General features: G+C 44.3%; 2 protein-coding genes across 3 annotated transcripts; one reads left to right on the forward strand and one right to left on the reverse strand.

The window, feature by feature from the left end:
• Nucleotides 1-6865: 6865 nt before the first annotated feature.
• On the forward strand, nt 6866-10056 carry LOC125530685 (hypersensitive-induced response protein-like protein 2). 2 transcript variants are annotated; one of them, XM_048695080.1, is made up of 6 exons: nt 6866-7012; nt 8229-8424; nt 8593-8713; nt 8994-9085; nt 9158-9254; nt 9389-10056. In XM_048695080.1, the coding sequence occupies exons 2-6, from the start codon at nt 8236-8238 to the stop codon at nt 9742-9744; spliced, it is 855 nt and encodes a 284-aa protein (XP_048551037.1). In that variant the 5' UTR covers nt 6866-7012; nt 8229-8235; the 3' UTR covers nt 9745-10056. The 2 variants fall into 2 exon arrangements, with proteins under 2 accessions (XP_048551037.1, XP_048551038.1); XM_048695081.1 differs by having other exon boundaries at nt 6877-7053.
• Nucleotides 10057-10186: 130 nt separating this feature from the next.
• Nucleotides 10187-11110, reverse strand: LOC125530686 (F-box/SPRY domain-containing protein 1-like). The gene is made up of 2 exons (XM_048695082.1): nt 10721-11110; nt 10187-10538 (listed from the first exon to the last, which is right to left on the reverse strand). The coding sequence occupies exons 1-2, from the start codon at nt 10852-10854 to the stop codon at nt 10388-10390; spliced, it is 285 nt and encodes a 94-aa protein (XP_048551039.1). The 5' UTR covers nt 10855-11110; the 3' UTR covers nt 10187-10387.
• Between the last annotated feature and the right edge of the window lie 3930 nt (nt 11111-15040).

Raw genomic sequence — 15040 nt, forward strand, 5'->3', positions numbered from 1 at the left:
TCCTAATCTCGAAATACGCCAACCCAACAAGTACCTTTGGATACACCTGTAGAGCACCTTTATAATCACCCAGTTACGTTGTGATGTTTGGTAGCACACAAAGTGTTCCTCCGGTAAACGGGAGTTGCATAATCTCATAGTCATAGGAACATGTATAAGTTATGAAGAAAGCAATAGCAATAAACTAAACGATCAAGTGCTAAGCTAACGGAATGGGTCAAGTCAATCACATCATTCTCCTAATGATGTGATCCCGTTAATCAAATGACAACTCATGTCTATGGCTAGGAAACATAACCATCTTTGATCAACGAGCTAGTCAAGTAGAGACATACTAGTGACACTCTGTTTGTCTATGTATTCACACATGTATTATGTTTCCGGTTTAATACAATTCTAGCATGAATAATAAACATTTATCATGATATAAGGAAATAAATAATAACTTTATTATTGCCTCTAGGGCATATTTCCTTCAACAATGTGCCATGGCGCTTAACTGGAATGTATGGAGAGTTCAAATGGGCAAATAAACACTTGACTTGGAGCCGCATGAGGCAATTGCACCAAAACAATAGCCTTCCCTGGATCTTAATAGGTGACCTAAATGAAATTCAGTTTCTTCATGAGAAGGAGGGCGGAAACCCTCGCCCTACTCAGTACATGCAAGCGTTTCAGGGGGCTATTGATGACTGTGAGCTACACGATCTTGGTTTCATCGGAGATCGGTTTACTTGGCACCATGGAAGGATTCGAGAACGACTAGATAGAGGCCTAGTAAATGAGGCCTGGGCAGATTTGTTCCCTCATGCGGCTCTTGAAAACTTGGAGTACAATTACTCGGATCACCGACCACTACTAGTTAACACTTCCTATTACGATGGTATGGGAAATAGTAGGGGTAGCGCCTGTCCGAAAAGATTTGAATCAAGATGGTTACGGGAAGAGGAATTCTGCAACCTAGTTACGGAAGCTTGGTCGGAAGCTGGTGCATTGCCGGGTATGTCTGGTATAGCCGAGAAATTAAATTTGATGCATGCTAAGTTTCATGATTGGGACCAGAGAGTGCTAAAGAAACCGAAGAAAAGATTACGCAAAGCTCAGAGGGATATGGAACAAGTCATGGCAGGTCCGATGGGTGATGCGGCTGATGCAAGAAAGAAGGAATTGGCAGAATTGATTGAACATCTCTTAGAGTTAGAAGAGATACAGGCCATGCAGCGGTCCTAGGCCACATGGCTTAAGAGTGGTGATCGAAATACATGCTTCTTTCAAGCTTTTGCTTCAGCTAGGAGGAAGAGAAATTATGTGAAAAAGTTAAAAGATGATTCAAGAAGATGGTTGGAAGGTATCCCAGAATTAAACTCACATATTCACGGTTACTTTTCTATTCTCTTTACTTCTGAAGCACTACACACTGACCCGAACCTAATACAAAAAGTGCATTCAAAGGTCACCCCCCAAATGAATGACTTTCTCTTAGCACCGTTCTCTGCTGAAGATGGAAAAAAGGCAGTGTTCAGCATTGGGGATCTAAAAGCTCCTGGTCCAGATGGTATTCATGCCATATTTTTCAAGAAATTCTGGCACATAATTGGGGATGATATAACCAGCGAAGTGTTACAGGCTATCAACTCAAGAAAGATACCCGAGGAGTGGAATGAAACGGTAATCGTGATGATCCCGAAAGTTGAGTCTCTAGAGATGGTAACTCAATTTCTCCCTATAAGTCTATGTAATGTTCTATATAAAACCATCTCTAAAATGTTGTCCCTATGGCTGAAGAACATTCTACCGGAGATTATCTCGCCAACACAAAGCGCCTTTGTGCCAGGGAGGATGATAACTGATAATATTTTGATAGCTTATGAATGTGTGCATAAGATTAAGAACAAGAGAGCTGGGAGTGGTCTATGTGCAGTGAAATTGGACATGCATAAGGCGTATGACAGAGTTGAATGGTCTTTTTTGCATGACATGATGACAGCCTTGGGTTTTCATGAACACTGGATTGAGATGATGATGGCATGTGTAACTTATTTCAGGTATAAAGTCAGGTTTAACTCTCAAGAGACAGAAGCCTTTACTCCTTCCAAAGGTATTATGCAAGGAGACCCCATCTCCCCATATTTGTTCCTGTTATGTGCGGAAGGGCTTTCTAGTTTATTGCAGTATGAAGAAGAAGCTGGTGGCATTGAAGGGATCAATGTGTCCAGAAATGCACCGTCAGTATCACATCTTTTATTTGCTGATGACTCCTTGCTTATGACAACATATACTTTAAATGCAGCTTCCTTACAGCATGCTCTAGAAACCTATTGCCAAAGTTCAGGACAGATGGTGAGTTTGCCAAAATCCAGTGTATTCTTCAGTCCAAATACTTCCGTGGTATCCAGGGCTGAGATATGTCAAATCTTGAACATTGATACAGAAGCCCTATCTGACAAATATCTTGGATTGCCAGCGATGGTGAGGGCGGATAGAAGTGACTGCTTCAGACAATTCTGTGAAAGAGTAAAGGAAAGATTAAGAGGATGGATGGAGAAACAGTTGTCCACCGGTGGTAAGGAAATACTCATTAAATCTGTTGCTCAAGCAATACCTATTTTCGCCATGTCTATTTTTTGTATCCCCAAGGGAATATGCAAGGAGATTACTGACTTGATTGCTGAATTTTGGTGGGGAAATGAGGAGGATCATAAAAGGATGCATTGGTATACCTGGTGGAAGATGTGCTACCCAAAAAATGAGGGGGGGGGTATGGGTTTTAGGGATCTTTATTCCTTCAACCTGGCTATGCTCTCGAAAAAATGTTGGCGCCTAATCACGAATCCAGATACCCTATGTGCCCGGGTATTGAAGGCCAAATATTATCCGAATAGCAATTTAATTCAAGCTACATTGAAGAAAGGGGCATCGTTTACATGGCAGAGTGTGATGAAGGGCCTAGAGACCTTCAAACTAGGGTACATTTGGTGCATTGGAACATGAGAAAATGTAAACATCTCGAACGACCCGTGGGTACCTGCAAGTCCAGATAGAAAGGTGATCTCGGGCAGGGGTCATTCTATACTATCTTCAGTTAACGAGTTAATTGATCCTTCTACAGGAACGTGGGATGAGGAGCTGATGAGATCTATACTCAACCCTGTTGACGTGCAAAGAATCTTGCAGATACCAATCAATAATAATGCCTTTGATGATTTTATTGCGTGGTATCCTGAACAAAGAGGTTTTTTTTCAGTCCGATCGGTGTACAGAGTCCAATGGCAACGATCTACCCAAACACATGCAAATAGATTGGCGAGTCCGGCTAGTTCTCAGCTCCCAGAAATCTGGACTAAACTTTGGAAACTCAATATTCCATGCAAAGTTGCTATATTTTGCTGGAGGGCACTACATGGAATAATTCCTCTAAAATCAATACTAGCGAACAGGCATGTTGGATCTGACGGAGGATGCCCAGTTTGCCATGGGGCGACCGAGGATATTAAGCATCTTCTATTTGGATGCCTGCATGCAAAGGAGTTATGGAGAAATCTGGGAATATCAGAGATCATTGAAGAGGCAATTCAGGTCGAGCAATCAGGGTCGGTGATCCTGGAAACATTACTGTTAAGGACTGATCACTCAATGCCTTTGAAACCGAGCCTAGATGTTAAACAAGTTATTGCTGTTGGAGGATGGTATCTATGGTGGATCCGGCGTGAGTTAACACACAATGGATCACCCCCGCTACCCCAAAGATGGCCTATGTCAATAATGGCGATTGCAAACAATTTCAATGAAGCTAACCGAAAAGTCCAATAGAACCATGTTCAGAGGTGGTTGAAACCTAGTAGCAAATTTGTGAAAGTTAATGTAGACGCATCCTTCTATGAAAATGAGCACGCTGGGGCAACAACAGCTGTGATTCGGGACAATAAAGGTAATTTTCTGGCAGCCCATTGCAGATTTTTACCTCATGCAGCGGATGTGTTAACCGCGGAGGCCTTAGCTATGAGGGATGGACTTGCGTTTGCAAATTCTCTTGGTTTTCCTAGAGTGGAGGCAGAATCAGACTCGACAATGGTGATCGAAAACTGCTCGGGGCAGACCAGATGGTGGGACGCAGCGGCGGTCATCTTCGCGGAATGTGTAGATGTTTCAATGCTTATTGGGAAGGTTATCTTTAAACATTGTAGTCGTACTTTGAACCAAGCAGCTCATGTGCTAGCTAGTCATAGTTTTTGTAATAAGATTAGTAGAAGCTGGACGGATGATCCCCCAGCTTGTGTCATTCCAAAACTTCTGGATGATGTAATTCCGGTTTAATTTTGCAATAAAGCTAGCCATGATGGCCTTCCCTAAAAAAAGGATCAGTGACACCCAAATGTTGAGCACACCACCTCCCTGCAATGAAGGGTCCATTGTGATCTCGCGCGACATAGATTAATCATAAACATGGTGTTAAGCTTCACCACGCCCGTCCCATGTGGTCTCCAAATAGCTCTCCTCGGCTTTGGTACCCGGGGTTTGGACGACACGTCCAATGCTCTAATTAGCTCTTCTATGACCTCCATTGAGCAGTTGGGTTGGTATTTAATCTCCTTGTGTGTGTGTACTTGTTTCGGTTACTCCACACGGCCCACATAACGGATGTTGCAATGGCTGCACTCTCTTGACCGGTGAACGTTGGGTATAGCAGATCTCTCGTCCATGTCATAGGATGCATTATGGTCCGGAGGAAAGGATAGGTTCCATGCGGTCGTAAGGTGCACACAGGCAAGCGTCTTGCATTATTTCATGAGGGAAATCTAGCCGTTTTTTGACCAATGAGGGTTTTTCGCGTACTGACCAAGACTGGCCACTTCTCCTATTATTAGACCGTGTCATCGCCACAACCAGATCATAGGTATTCCTACTTTTTGGAGAGCATGGTACATGAGGAATGATATCAATTTCTTCAAAAGAAGAGTTCACCACTGTTGCACCCAAGCCGTTCTTGGGAAACTATGTTGATTCTCTCCTCGGAGCTAAACATGGGTATAGTGCTTGATAGTTGATATACAAAAGGCAAGGAACTTGTCAATGCATATGTTCGGTATTCTTTCTGTTGCGAAAGATAAGTGGTCGGATATTGGACATCGCCTCTAGTGGAGTTGGGTGAAAATTAATACGGATGAAACTTTTAACCAAGTAGATGGAGTGGCGTGCACAGGTAGTCAGAAATGGACACATTGAAGTACTACTCTCATCGAGTTGAGTCCTGCCAGGATGCTTCAACATTGAAGAAGTGGAAGCGCTAGATTGTCTTGAAAGCATATGCCTATGCACGGACTGGATATGCAAGCCGACACGGATTGATAGGATTGCTTCATGGTGGTAGGTATGTTAAAGGATATGAAAAATGACACGTTTTCCATTTTGCAAGTGGTGTTGGAAGCTACGGTGGCGTTGAATTTGCTACCAGTTTTCAAGGTTTCTAAAGTTTAGAAATAATACAATTACACGCCAAATAGCTAGGTTGGACAAAAGAGTTTTCTTTTATTTTGTTATGAGTGTGTTTATGATTAATCTATGTCACGTGCAAAGCGTTAGTCGACTTCCGCACGGAAGAGATCAGCCGCCTCCAGAGTTGTTGGATTCATTGCGCGACATGCGTCCGATTTGGACCTCTTCAACCTAGCTCACGAGTGTTTGCAATATGAGCCATTCTGGTGCTTGGAGGTTTGCAACATGACACATGTTGCACCCGCCTTTGCAAACATGCCAGCCGTTTTTTGATTGTTGCAACATGCCCTGTGTTGCCACCGCAACAAATACCTTGGTGACCGACACACGATCAATTATCAGTCGGTTGAGTGTGAGCGTTTTCCTTAATAATCTATAAAGCTATATTCTCTAAAAAATATAAAAAATAATTGTTTAACCAAGGAGCCCCTTTTTAGAAAAAAAATAAGTAAACAGAATGTGGAGTATCTGCTCCCGAGCTCAAATGCTCCCAGATGAACAGTAAATCAAAATATGGTAAACAAATGCAAAAATTCCAAACAAATGTGGTAAACTTTGACAAATGTTTTGTGTGCTTGATTTTTTTATCATGAAAGGACATTCATGAAAGTCGTTGCAAAAAAAAGATGCTGCAAAAAAAATTCTATTTTTGAAAGCATTTTGGAGTATCGATTTTGTTTTTTCATGACCTAAATGTCATTTTGTGATGAAAATTTGCAAGTATACAAATACATTTGTCAAAGTTGGTCACATTTTTTTCTTCATTTCTTTAATTTTACTATTCACCCCGAGCTTATTTGAGATCAGGAGCAGAAGAGGACTTTCGGTATTACGCAGATCGGCACTTCCCAATCGCAAAGGACGAGGAAGAGCATTTGCAGACTGGGTCTTTTACCCTCTTGATACATTAGTATATATAGAGCCCACATGTCCGTGACATGTTTTAGAAGTAATCCTCGAGTTTCAGTTCCTTTTTCCTCACCAACTAAACCATAACAGTTGTTATGTGTTGCCTGTAAAAAAAACAGTTCTACGGAGATTACATATCTTCCAATAAACATCGCCAACTGTTGAACCGCCGCCTCCCCTGCCTCCCATATATTGTATACTCCTATAACAACTTATCCTTTTATATTTTCGCAAAAAATGGTTATCCTACGATATGGTTATGTTTTTGGTGTGATATATTATCTTGTTTTTTTGAAAGGGATATATTTCTTGTTACATGGCTGAAAACATTTATTGACCTATTTTCTAGGGAAAAGATATATGTATATCTGTTAGACCATCCGCTCCATCAAGACCACAAGATGGGCACAGCAAGATCTGAGCCGTCCATCAGCCTCCTCCTCTGCTGCCGCCCGTATATATACGCCACACAGCCACAATCCCCAGTGCAGGAGGGTTCTGGTCCAGCGCTGAAGAAGCGGAAAACCCCAGGCGCCCAACGACCTTCCTTCCGGCGAAACCATCCTCCCACTCCTCCCTCATCTCCCTGCTCGCCGAGGCTCAGCTCAGGGTGACCGATCTCTTCCCCCCGTCTCTCGTCGGAATTACGCGGTAGATCAGATTGATGCATTGCGCGCCGTCTAGGTTTTCTAGATGGGCTCTCTCCATGTCTTTTGTTGTTCGCCTTCTTGTGTTCCGCCGGTCGCAAGATTTCCCCCCTTGTAGGTCCCCATCGGTGGAACATAGCTGCAATTTTGCGCAAATTCTTAGTTTTTACTGAGAGGGAGTGGCCCTGCTTCAGATGGCAGAGGGTGATCTTTGAAAATAAGAGAAGGATTTGGTCGATTGCTCAATCAATTGCCTGATGGTATCGTGGTTTCGTCCAACATGTGCGCCCCTGTGGGTTGTAATCGATCGTGATGTGTTATGCGTCGTGCTTTCTTGATCGCTTCTTAGGTGTAGTTATAGTTTGCAGGCCCTTGAATTTGCGAGCAGGCCATTAAAGAGTAGATTGCGGAATTTTGGGGTTTTTTGTGAAATAATAGTTGATTTTTCAGTGTCTAATTGCAGATTTTTAAGCTGCTTGGTAGTCAGATTACTTTGGTAATTAAACCCCTACGCGGTCGTCTTGCGGGCTAGCCTGAGTTGTCATGTATTCGTATGGCTGTATCTCTCCATAGTTTGTACCATTCGATCCAAAATAAGTTCCCCAGTCTTGAACTGGGGTTAGTTCACAACTGCCACACTTTTTGTGGATCGGAGGTAGCACCTATTAGCTCCCAGGAATTCCAACCAAGTGGCCCCTTCACCTCTGATTTAAGTCACCCACTGCACTTGGTTTATTTCTTTCACAATTCACCAATCTGTACCTAGTTATTCTGGCAAAGCTGTACTTCGTAGTTATATTTGTCTGGATTTTTCTTCAGTTGTTTTGTTCTGTCTTATGGTAACTGGTTTTGAAAGCATGTGTTGCATCATGAATTTATGCATGTATTTTCAGAGGTCTCACTGTTTCAACTTGTAATGGTATTACAAATTGGTCACGAACCCTATTTGTAATACTCTTTGCTTGAAGTAGGATAATATGAAATGTTATGTACTGGCCAAGGTTGCCACCTGTAATGTGTGAACCACAACGTGTACAAGTTTAGCACGCCATATACCTGTAGTCTTATTGATGGTTATCCTTGGATGATGAACAATTCATCTTTGCCTTTGCAGTCTGCACAGTCGACATTTATGACTTCACTGAACTTTATTTAATTACTATCTTTTCCATTGTGCAGATAAACCATGGGTGGCGTTTTGGGTTTAGTGCAGGTTGATCAGTCAACTGTTGCTATCAAAGAAACTTTTGGGAAGTTTAATGAGGTCCTGGAGCCTGGTTGCCACTTCTTGCCTTGGTGCATAGGGCAACGGATTGTTGGTTACCTCTCACTGCGTGTGAAACAGCTAGACGTCCGATGTGAAACCAAAACAAAGGTATTGTCTTGTATCATCGTATCTGTACTTATTTAATAACTTGCTGAAGCAATCTTAACAAATGAAAATCACTTACAATGTTCCCATTTGGGTGTTTTCTCTGTTCTACAAATGAAAAACACTTTCCTTCTTCTTTCAACTCTGATATCTTAATCTGTGCCCATTCAGGATAATGTCTTTGTGACTGTTGTTGCTTCTGTCCAATACCGTGCCCTTGTTGATAAGGCATCTGATGCCTTCTACAAACTGAGCAACACAAAGCAACAAATCCAGTCGTACGTCTTTGATGGTAAGTTACTGTCCACGAAATTTCGCTAAATGTTTTGACTACATCCCTTGTCTGTGTCCAGGTTTAGCCTTATGTTCGTACTTTTATCCTCAGATATTTAACTGAAGCTGCAGATTTTCTATTTCAAATGGTTGTCAATTTACTGAGATTCACGTGCTTCCTTTAGTATGCTTGTTAACACCAGTTTCTTGTTTAACTTTTAATCCAAAGGATAAGATTTGTATGCTTTTTACCCTTTTGTGTGCAATTAGTACTCATAAAGCTATGTGTCTTGTTTCAGTTATTAGAGCCACTGTCCCAAAGCTGGAGCTGGATGATGCATTTGTGCAGAAAGATGACATTGCAAAAGCTGTTGAAGAGGAGCTTGAAAAGGTTCTTGTTCACTGTCCTGTTGTCCTAGAGCAGAGAGATTATCTTGACTGACCTGTTTTGCAAATGTTGTAGGCAATGTCTATGTATGGGTATGAGATTGTGCAAACTCTGATAGTTGACATTGAGCCTGATGTGCATGTCAAGAGGGCAATGAATGAGATCAATGCAGGCAAGTCTAATGCTCATTTGCTTTCAATCCACATACATCAGATTAAACTGGCAGCAAAACATATACTAGATGATTTGATGCGTGCTCAGAATTGTCTTTTGCATATCTAACATGAATGTGGTTTTGTGAAACAGCTTCTAGGATGAGGTCGGCAGCCAACGACAAAGCAGAGGCTGAAAAGATTCTCCAGATTAAACGAGCAGAGGGAGAAGCCGAGTCAAAGTACTTGGCTGGTGTGGGCATTGCAAGGCAGCGTCAGGCTATCGTGGATGGTCTGAGAGACAGCGTCCTCGCCTTCTCTGAGAACGTCCCTGGCACCACTGCAAAGGACATCATGGACATGGTTCTGGTTACCCAGTACTTCGACACCATGAAAGAGATTGGGGCCTCGTCCAAGTCTTCTTCGGTGTTCATCCCCCATGGTCCTGTGGCCGTCAAGGATGTGGCATCGCAGATCAGAGATGGGCTCCTTCAGGCTAACACTCTCTAAGAGGAGGACCATGGAAAGGGATAGCTTCTGTTTTGCAAGAGTTGTGAAGTTCTTCATCATTCACCATTACCCTAAAAACATATTTTACGCGATAGATATTTGGCAAGGTCGTGAGTAATTTATCTACCTGTGTGAGCTACTACGTTAAGTTGTGAATTTTATAGTGTGAACTACTACCTAGATAATCAGACTTGCATGGAGTGGGTTTCTGTAAGAAAAGTTTAGCCAGATTCCTGAATGCTACTTGTTGCTACTTGCAAGTGAGCCTGGATGCTGACCAGTCTTATCTTAATTATTATTTGGTGATAACTATGGTATTTGTGTTTTGTGATGAGTTTATCTCGGTTGGATTGAGCAGATGACTTGCTTTGGAGCCCTCATCAGAATGAGGTGCAGTTGTTCTCGGATATTGGCAATAGCAGATTTTGATGGATCCATCATGTGAATGAAAATTGCTACAATTGCAGTCCACACTCTTAATTCCTGATAAAGTGTATAACTGTACAACTGCACACTGTAAATTCAATACAGTTTATCAAGCATGTATGCACACATGATAAAGCTTGGTCTTGTACTGGTAGCACTGACACTGAGTATGCTTGTGGCAAACTGATGCAACTCCAGTGCCCTGCCTGGTTGAAGGTCAAGGGCACCAGGTTCGCAGGCTTCTGATGGAGCAAGTTGGGCACGGCGATCGGGCATCGGACTTGACGCTGAGACCCTGCAGCTTCCAGGCGTCCATGTACTCCATCCTCCACTCTTCCCGTAGCTCCGCAGAATCGCGGCACCACTGCCTGGTGAGTGTAATTCAGGTCACGGGTTACCGATCAAAAACAACTGCTCCTATTGCATACGCTGAACAAAACACAAACAGCTCAAGATTTTGTGCCTCAGAAGCCGTCCGTAAGTTGATCGGCACAAACCTACAGCAGGCAATCTGTCGAACACCGCGCGTGCAGGAAGAGGGGGAGCTGACCTGCAGACGAGGGAGCAGCTGAGGAGGTCGACGCAGTCCAGCTGCGAGAAGACCCGGGAGATCACGTCCGCCGGCGCCCGCAACGCGGCCGGCGCGGCGAGGTCCGCTTCGTTTGGTGGCGGCGGCGGCGCCATGGCCGGTCCGTTGTCCCAACAAGGTCCAGTTCTTGGACTGGCTCCTAGAAGTCCTGAAGCTCTCGTCTTCTCCGCGTTTGATTGGTCCCTTTGCCTTTGGATCCTAGGCGAGACGGGGAGGTGATTTGTGGATGAAACTAAGCCCGATGGGGCGATGACGCCGTGTTAGCGAAATGGCGGAGGAAATCAGGAGGCGTGCTTAGGATTTGTTCGGCTCTGACAGTGATGCGCAAATTGATGTGCACGGTCGGGACTCGGGAAGGTGATGTTTCTGCATATGTGTCTTGCGGCCTGTGGTCGGCAAAGTGATTGATTATTTGGAGATGTTGATTACACCATCTAGGACACCACGTTTTCTCCCCCTAAACGTTTGAATCGTCCGCCCGCATTAGTGACAGACAATGAAATGACCCAACCGAACCCCATCATTCCTAACCTAAATGGAGGGTAGACTGGCCGGCACCCTCAAATTGAGACTAAATTTGGGGGCAATATGAGAGAATTGCGGACGTGCCGGGCGCGCTCTGACACCCCACTCCATGTCATACCCGTCCATACGATCCCACCTACAGCCACCCAATCCTCCTTCCTCTCTCATCTCTCTCGCGTGGAGCACGCAACAACATTGGCAGAGGAGGCGGTGCCTCGCGGCGACGACGGGTGGGCGGACGAGGCTACTGATGACAGAGTGGACGACAGCGAGGGAAGCGGCTTACGACCTTGCGTAGCCATCGCGTGTGCGTGCTGGCCGCAGCGCTTGCAGCCACAGTTGTGCTGACTGGCACTGCAACTGCGGGGTGGCCACCATAGCCCCATGATGGGGTGCGTGCTGGCGGTCATAGCCGCGGCCGCGTGCTTGCGTGCGTGCTGGCCACCGTGCCGCGTACGGGCCTTCAGGGCAACTCCAACGCACTACCTCATCTAGTCTGCGAGTGTCCGTATAGGCCCAAACGAACAGACGCCACGACCCAACGCGCGGCCGCATCCGCAAATTTTATCCGCTTCTCGTCCGGCCCGCCTCGTTTTTAGAGCAAAATTGCTCCTGGTTTGTGTCCATGCGGACAACGAACGGACGGGCACACGCTTGCTTCTCGTCCACCTCAGGGACGCGTGGCGGCCGTCCACCAGCCTCCACCGCCCAAAATAACTGCACACGTGCGGCGGGCCCCGACTGCCCCGGTCACCGGTCAGTCCACATCTTCCACTCCGAGCCCGATTGCCTCCTCGAGCCCCAACACGAGCGAGTAAACCCTAGCCACCGCGCATCTCCTCTCATCCACCACCCCGTCGACGCCATGGGATGGCATTGGGTTGGCAAGGGGAAGATCGACCGTCGCCGCTCCCACCTCCCACTTGATCTGCTCTACGACCGTAGGTACACCGTGGATTCGCCGATGTGGGATACATGGCTCCACGACTAGTACGACCTGCGGCGGTAATCCTTTTTTTCCAGACGTCCTCCCAACCCGCCCCGGTCGCGTCCTGCTCGTGCTCAGAGCCTGCCCCATACACGCGGGCGTACGCGTGTGCGCGGCCTCACACCGACGCCGTCCCCGTCCCCGCCACCACCTCCCATGACCGAGGAGGAGGAGGCCGAGCTCACACTATAAAAAAAAGACACATCCGTGACATTATGGTCTGAATGAAAACTTTTTTCTGTCATGGTTATGACACTTCTATGACAATAATGGTGACAAAAACACGTATCATCATAGATGTAGGTGACCTTGTCTTGCTATACAAGCCTCGTTTAAGATTTTTTGTAATAAAGCTTCTCTCTAAATGGGAAGGTCCTTACATTATTGAGGAGGTTTATCGTTCTAGCGCCATCAAAATTAACAACGCCGAAGGCACTAACCCGAAGGTGGTAAACGGGCAAAGAATCAAACATTATATCTCAGGTACTCCCATAAATGTTGAAACCAATATTATTAATATCATAACACTGGAGGAGTACATAAGGGAGACTTTCCTGAACGTTTCAGACTCCGAAAAGGAATAGGTATGTGGTACGGTAAGTAAACCGACTCCAAAACGTTTTCAATGGCAATTTTTCTCCGTTTTAGAATATTTAAAAGATTAGGAAAATTAGAAGTAATCCGAAGAGTGCACGAGGAGGCGACAAGGCAGGGGGCTGATACGTCTCCAACGTATCTATAATTTTTGATTATTCCATGCTAATATATTATCCGTTTTGGATGTTTTATATGCATTAATATGCTATTTTATATTATTTTTGGGACTAACCTATTAACCTAGAGCCTAGTGCCAGTTTCTGTTTTAACTTGTTTTAGAGTTTCATAGAAAAGGAATACCAAACAGAGTCCAAACGGAATAAAACTTTCGCGGTGATTTTTCTTGGACCAGAAGACATCCAGAGGACTTGGAGTCCAAGTCAGAGAAGCCATGAGGCGGCCACAAGGACGGAAGGCACGCCCCCCACCCTTGTGGGCCCCTTGTGACTCCACCGACCTAGTTTCTTCGCCTATATATTCTCATATATCCCAAAACCAACAAAGAGAGCCACGAAAACACTTTTCCACCACCGCAACCTTTTGTACCCGTGAGATCCCATCTAGGGGCCTTTTCCGGCGTCCTGCCAGAGGGGGATTCGATCACGGAGGGCTTCTACATCAACACCATTGTCCTTCCGATGAAGCGTGAATAGTTTACCACAGACCTACGGGCCCATAGCTAGTAGCTAGATGGCTTATTCTCTCTCTCTTTGATTCTCAATACCATGTTCTCCTTGATATTCTTGAAGATCTATTCGATGTAATACTTTTTTGTGGTGTGTTTGCCGAGATCCGATGAATTGTGGATTTATGATCAGCTTATCTATGAATATTATTTGAATCTTCTCTGAATTCTTATATGCATGATTTGATATCTTTGTGAGTCTCTTCGAACTATCGATTTGGTTTGGCCAACTAGATTGGTTTTTATTGCAATGGGAGAAGTGCTTAGCTTTGGGTTCAATCTTGCGGTGTACTTTCCCAGTGACAGTAGGGGCAGCAAGGCACATATTGTATTGTTGCCATCGAGGATAAAAAAGCTGGGATTTTCATCATATTGGTTGAGTTAATTCCTCTACATCATGTCATCATACTTAATGCATTACCCCGTTCTTTATGAACTTAATACTCTAGATGCATGCTGGATAGTGGTCGATGTGTGGAGTAATAGTAGTAGATGCAGAATCGTTTCGGTCTACTTAACACATATGTGATGCCTATATTCATGATCATTGCCTTAGATATCATCATAACTTTGCGCTTTTCTATCAATTGCTCGGCAGTAATTTGTTCACCCACCATAATATTTTCTATCTTGAGAGAAGCCACTAGTGAAACCTATGGCCCCCGGGTCTATTTTCCATCATATAAGTTTCCGATCTACAATTTTAGTTTCCGATTTACTTCCTTTGCAATCTTTTATTTTCCGATCTATAAACCAAAAATACCAAAAATATTTACTTTACCATTTATCTATCTCCATTATATCTCACTTTTGCAAGTAACCATGAAGGGATTGACAACCCCTTTGTCGCGTTGGGTGCAAGTTGTTTGATTCTTTGTGCATGTATTTGGTGACTTGTTCGTTTTCTCCTACTGGATTGATACCTTGGTTCTCAAAACTGAGGGAAATACTTACTCTACTTTGCTGCATCACCCTTTCCTCTTCAAGGGAAAAACCAACGCAAGCTCAAGAAGTAGCAGGAAGAATTTCTGGCGCCGTTGCCGGGGAGATCTATGCCAAATCAAGACCCGTCGCTCGTCAACTTGCCAATTTCTGGCACCGTTGTCGGGAGATCTACGACAAGTCAAGACATACCAAGTATCCATCATAAACTCTCATCTCTTACATTACATTATTCGCCATTTGCCTCTCGTTTTCCTCTCCCCCACTTCTAAAACGATTTTCGAAAAGATTTTCCTTTTCTTCGCCTCTCTTCCGTTCGTCTTCTTCGCTTGCTTTTTGTGTTCTCGTGTGTTGGATTGTTTGCTTTGTCACGATGGCTCAAGAGAATACCAAATTATGTGACTTTTCCAACACCAATAATAATGATTTTATTAGTACTCCGATTGCTCCTGCCAGTAATGCGGAATCTTGTGAAATTAATGCTGCTTTGTTGAATCTTGTTATGAAAGATCAATTTTCCGGCCTTCCTAGTGAAGATGATGCA

This window comes from Triticum urartu, unplaced genomic scaffold (genome assembly GCF_003073215.2).
Source record: "Triticum urartu cultivar G1812 unplaced genomic scaffold, Tu2.1 TuUngrouped_contig_6490, whole genome shotgun sequence".
Lineage (NCBI taxonomy): Eukaryota > Viridiplantae > Streptophyta > Magnoliopsida > Poales > Poaceae > Triticum > Triticum urartu.